At 45.1% G+C, this 6,000-nt stretch overlaps 1 protein-coding gene across 1 annotated transcript in view; it reads right to left on the reverse strand.

Annotated features, from left to right (window-relative positions):
• The window catches only part of T265_14466 (hypothetical protein), a gene marked incomplete at both ends in the record, with an annotated part of 94,055 nt that overhangs the window by 18,749 nt on the left and 69,306 nt on the right, over positions 1–6,000 (reverse strand). The window contains one exon of the mRNA XM_009173779.1: positions 1,829–1,921. Coding sequence (XP_009172043.1) covers positions 1,829–1,921 — 93 coding nt within the window. The remainder of the gene's footprint in view (positions 1–1,828; positions 1,922–6,000) is intronic.

A 6,000-nucleotide genomic window follows, 5' to 3' on the forward strand; every position in this document is an offset into this window, starting at 1 on the left:
CATGAGCTACTAGTTTAACCTTAATTAGTAGTATGTATCCAAAAACACTTTCGGGAATTCCTTGCCCCTGAAACCTTACGATAAGTTCGAATACTACAACCTTTCAGTGTGGATGTCCTGACGGAACTGAATTCACGGGATATGATAACCGGATGAATCCGGTTGAAGTTTCTGCTAAAGCTAGCTAGATTTTTCTGTTATTTGTCATTATTTAAGGCCAGGAGACAAGTATTCCATGGAGCAATGGTCAAAGGTAAAAATGTTTGCTTGCTCAATGAGGAAACAGCAGTCTGTCTCACTGTGATCTGAAAGCAGGCTGGAACCCACGCAGCTGCACTCTCATTGGTCGAATGCCGACCAATCATATGGCTTGCTTTATTTCGCAGCCCCAAGATGAAGGTGTCAGAGAAAACTTACGAATTAGGGTGCTTAGCAGCACCAGTCATACGTACAACCGCCACTACTGTCAGCAAGAGGATTCACGTGTTGAAAGTACTAACTCTCGGCAAAGGGCACCTAAAACGTGGACACTGAAAATTCAAAACTTCAACAAGTAAGCAGAAAGCCTCTCACTTCCGCAACATTCACAGTTACGTCAAAAAACACTGAGGGAGTACACCACACCGGACAGGCAAGGCCGACACCCAGTACTTACATACTCAAATCATCGTACAAACGACATACAAACAACCTGTTCAAATACCTGTGGGCGTGCTTTTAAATTCTCCCTTGATAATTCAATTTTAGTTAGCTCATCACGTTTCTGTTGCCCTTCGGGCGACTCGTAATTTCACCATCCTTTTACATCTGCTATGCAACTCCTATAAAGTTGCATGTGGAATAGAAACACAAGTACATATGTTGTCCTGGGATGGGAATAGAACCTCCGTTCCGTCGTCCAAAGCATAATCTTTGAACTAGCGCCGCTCACGAACATCAGCTGACAGCCTTATTAGGTACGGAGTGGGGCGAACAACAGGTACGCGTGTGAGCCAGTTTGGATGACGATCCGTTTGGTGGAGCACCTCTAGCTGATTAGCATCAGACTACGAACTTGAGTCTCGTCCAAGGAGTTTCGGCTTTCCCTATTCGCAACTCTTGCTTACATTCCTGTTCAAATACACCCGTTTCTTCCACATCAGAAATGACACACGCTGAATTACCGATGTTCGCGCTGTGCCCGGATTGGTTGCTCAACGGGATGATGAAGGACGATTAAATGGAGGACCACAACTTCATTGACGTAATATACTACTTACAAGGTTACTCACTGGGTTCCAGATGAATCCACCGCAAAAGAAAAATTGGCACGCAAATGAGTGCATTCCGCAGTCTATGCTTTCAGTAGCGATGGTTGACACGACTCCGAAACCCACTGACCTAGAGTGATACCATCTTAGTGATGGTTTCTAATTCTGAAGGACACACTCCCGGCCCGCCAGCTTGGGAGCTGGAAGGTGATATATCCTGAAATGTTTCAATCTTCCGGGTACTCTCGACGAACACTGCGGTTTTTTTCGTCCAGCCTTTGAGCCATAGACATTGGGTGGAGATCTGATCGCTCTCTCGCCTGGGTTTGTGAACCATAAAAGTATATCAACCCACAACCAGTCGTGATACATACAACCTTCTATCATTGATTTAGTGTCCGTTCCAGAGTGGGGTCAACGTGTCCATCTGAAGGAGCTTAGAAGCCAGGTGGTTTCTGTAGTGTACTATCCACGTTAGTTGACCTCTGAGAGGGCACACTCATCGAGGAAGGGTTGCACTATGCTTGAAACGTTTTTAAAAAACTGAAAATGAAGGCAAACAGATGAGACAAACTTACGTTTTCCGCGTTATTCCAGAAAAATCCCTCAGTACATTGGCAAACGTAGTTATCCATTGCGAATGCGTGAGGGGCATACCGCTTGTAAACGCACTGTGCGGCAAATGGGAGAACAAAGGATGGGATCAGTCGAGTTCCAATAGGGCTTTCACATTTCGCAGAAAACAAGGGAGACAGACAGCGTTTGAGTTCTTACAGTTAAAGAGTTACAGTGTAGACGGTGATTCTGTGAATTTCTTCAACTCATCACCCATACTTACGTTTTTGTGACCCTGGCGCGAAAGTTTGCTGCCCAAGGACAGGTATCCCCCGCAATTGTCTTCAGTGTTAGTTCACACAGACACTTCTCCAGATTCATTGTCCTGGTTCATCAGTTTCTACAATCTACAGGAAGGAGCCTTGATTTCGTGTTCTTCCGTTCCGCCACCTTCCAACTGCAACGGGGGCAGACCCTACTTCAACTTGATAGCTTTGCTAAGAGGCGAAAAACCCCTATTAATTGTGTTTCTCTGCCCCTCGATGCCCGACACGTTGAGATCAAGCATCTGCATCGGCTGATGCCCATTAATTGTGTGACCTTCATTCTGATCATGCATGATGGGTGAACCGGTAAGACAGTCATGACCAGCTAATAAAAAACAGCTGTATCACCGTTGTCTCTTGTACTTACTTTACTCTAAGGCACGCGCTAGTGAGATACGGAATAGAAATTCACCACGCATGACTTCAGTAGCCCTATTGGGATCCATGGATTTTATGTATGGTGTGCTTTGATTGGCTAGAATATAGACCAGTCACGATTGGGCCACTTTGGTAGGAAGCTAGCTCAATTAGAAGACTTCGACAAGTCCTATTGGTTAGTTCGTGTTCTGTTGTGTACAGACAACCTCCGCATTTATGGTTTCTCGAAGATACCGTGGCTCCTTAGAACCAATTAAAAGGGCAGGAATTAAGCGACTGCGATGTGTCAGCAAGCTCAAAGACAAAAATGCCTTCAGATCCTACCCAAGGTTTTGTGACGATTAGTCCTGAAGGTGACGTTTGAATATGAGATCACTGAGTGTCTTCACTTCTCCGTCCAATGTCATCCGGCGCAGTTTGTTCGCTGATTGTGAGTTGAGTGGTACTGAGCGTGGTTATCCACGTGCCGCGGCCAATCTTTCACTAGCATAGGTTGTTCGGCCATTGGTTAGTCTGTTGTCAAGTGTCCCGATTGGACAATCACTACGTGACCTTCGAGCTCGATCTTCTCTGCTACCGTCTATTGGTCGGTTGTCCATTGAGAACTTTTCTTAGCTCCTGAGCTTCGGATGACATCGTAGCACAGATTTCTGGGCAAAGATCGTGTTCCTTGGACTAATGTTCCATCACGGGATCTGTACTATCTTTTATTTAGTCAGTTTGACATTGTTTTAAAAGAAACACTAAGGTCATTACAGAAAACTTCCAGTAGAAATGCACCTAGCAGTTGCTTCCGGCTTGAAGAAATTCTGTTCGTGGGTTCATCCAGAAGAACGAATTTTATCGAAGTCACGAAGGCAGGAAATAACAGATCGCAAGGAAACGGAGAAATGTTCACTCTTGTTGCTAGGATACCGCCCTTTCCTGGAGTCTTTCCTTACGCGCTTGTTTCATAAAAAACTAATCCAGGCCGAACAAACCTGATTGAAAGGGCAGTCGAAAAAAATAGCCAGTTTTGCCCACGTGTATGTGACGGGAAAAAATCGAGTTCGAATATTCTAGAAGATCATTCCCCAGTATGCCACTTTGGCAGCAGTCAGATGTTTCACGTAAACAATCAGTACTTGCCCTACACGTAAGTTTTTTCTAACCTTTTGGACGTGTTGGAATGCGCAGTTGGCCGAGTACATGGTTACCATGTCACGGTTGTCAAACCCTTCATATCGCCTTGCAAGTACCGGACCGAATAAACTGTCTGGCGCGCTAAAACCAGTAGCCCCATTTTATAGCTTATAACATGATCCGTTTCTCAAGCCCCCGGAGCACTTCTTTGTCAAACCAAAACAAACTGCCAGGTTGAACAGATTCTGTTACACAAGCTTTGATTTGCTGTCAGACTGACGCCTCCTCTGACGCCATCTTGGTACCGGATTTTTTTTATATATCTGGTTATCACGGCTCCCAAAAAAGGTTATTCCGGAATTTGATCTTTCCCTCATTGAAGTCACTAGATGTAAGGACAGGCTACCCCTTCCTAGTACGGTCAACACTAAAAGAACTTGAGTACTGAGACCAGATCGAAGACAATGATTGGGTAGAGTAGTGTTCACTTATGCATCATCGGTCGAATTCGTGGCTAAGTATGAGCGATGATCATCTGGTGCTTGCATTCAAGACATGACTAATGACTACTCTCCGGACGAAACTAGAATATGACACGCCAATCAGCGTTGAATGACCTTGAGCAAGGCCACATACAGACTCAATATGGAGCATTCGAAAAGACTGTTGGGAGAAACACAAAGATATACAGAAGCTTTTCGAAGCCTAATCACCGATCTAACCAGAGACTTGTGGGAGAAAAAGAGTATAATTGGAAGACAGCTAAGTGATGTGCTTGATGGGCGCCTGTATTCTACAGAAATCCTTCTTTGTTTTTTGACGCGACCAGCTTTTTCTGCACACTTAGCGCATACACAACCGTGAGACACCACAAAAAAGGGATAGCTGGGTACCGGGTGGCGCGCTTGACAGGGTCGTTCTCCAGCAGTTCGGAATGTGTGCGGGGCAAAGTGGACACTTTGTTCGTAGAATAGAACAGTGAGTACATTCCGCCGATTCCGGAAAACCGCCTCGGTCCTTTGGTCATTAGGTAGGACAGTGTAGCCATGCGAGGTCTATCTCGCCAAAACATGGCCATCGATCTACAGATCCAAACATATAGACTGACTTGCCCGCATTCCAAACTTGACTCCCCTGTTTGCAAATTGTCACCAGTAAACACGTAAAACAGGGTTTGTGAATGGGGGAGCGAGGATAGATTTCACGCATTACACAAAATAAGATCTCTTTTCATGAAGGAAACTACTCACAAGGTTGTTGGAAACTCTTCGACAGCCCAAGACTGGTTTCGCCCTTCCACTTTGGGCTCATCAGGTAGGCACAGTCCCCGAGTTTCCGTCAACCTTATCATCTACTTCAACCCAAATTGCACTGTTTTCGAGAAATACACTAATTCGCAAATCAATATGGTTTTAAAGGGAGACTCAACAGAATCTCTTGTTTATGATATTCTACAACTGAATGTGCTGCACACAGGCTGTCTCAGGTTTCAGTTGGCACGATATTCGAGATATCGCAGTATATTTTCATGAAGGAAACTACTCATAAGGTTGCTGAAAACTGTTCGACAGCCCACGACTGGGGAATCGGATGAAAGCAGGATTTGATCGCAGGACCGCAACTCTTGGGCACATTCCACAAGGCAGGTCGAGTTAATGTTCCAACCCGAATGCGTGTGTTTTAAAAAGATGGGTTCACTCATCAGCACTTTGTCGATGTTTCATTACCCCAGGATTCAAAGTGGTGGAAAAAACACAGAAAAATAGGTTGGACTAACGAAAATTCTTGTAGTGAATGCATACACTTTTTTAAAAAAAAATAGGGCTAACTGTTGACGTGCCCCATTCTGCAGGCACTTTCTCTTCGCTCCATGTAGAACCGATGAGCTTTGTTAGGTGGATCTCCGTCTCCTTTGAACACGGGTGGATACAGACCATTCGCGAATCGTTGTCTCAGAACCATTGATTGTGTTGATTGGTGTTTTTGGATGAACTGACCGAGGTCATCCCGTCCTTTGGTATGCACTTTGCACCCACAAAGTGTAAGGTCATGTTTGTGGACGTGCAGTCACTGAACACGCCACTTACAATCCAGCGAGAGGTACTGGAAGTTGTGGAGCGTTTTACATATCTCAGAAGTTGTATTAGTTCTGTTGTAGTGTGACAGATGAGGTGAATGCACGAATCTGCAAGGCTCGGGCCGCTTTGGCTAATTTGAGACACCTATGGCGTCAGAATGGTTTATCCCTGAATCTGAAGGGACGTGTGTATCAAGCTACATTGCGGACTGTTTTGTTGTATGGCTGTGAGACTTGGCCTATTCGAGCAGCGGACCTGAGACGTCTTCAGGTGTTCGACAATCGTTGTCTC

This window comes from Opisthorchis viverrini (genome assembly GCF_000715545.1).
Source record: "Opisthorchis viverrini unplaced genomic scaffold opera_v5_201, whole genome shotgun sequence".
In the NCBI taxonomy this organism is placed as follows: domain Eukaryota; kingdom Metazoa; phylum Platyhelminthes; class Trematoda; order Opisthorchiida; family Opisthorchiidae; genus Opisthorchis; species Opisthorchis viverrini.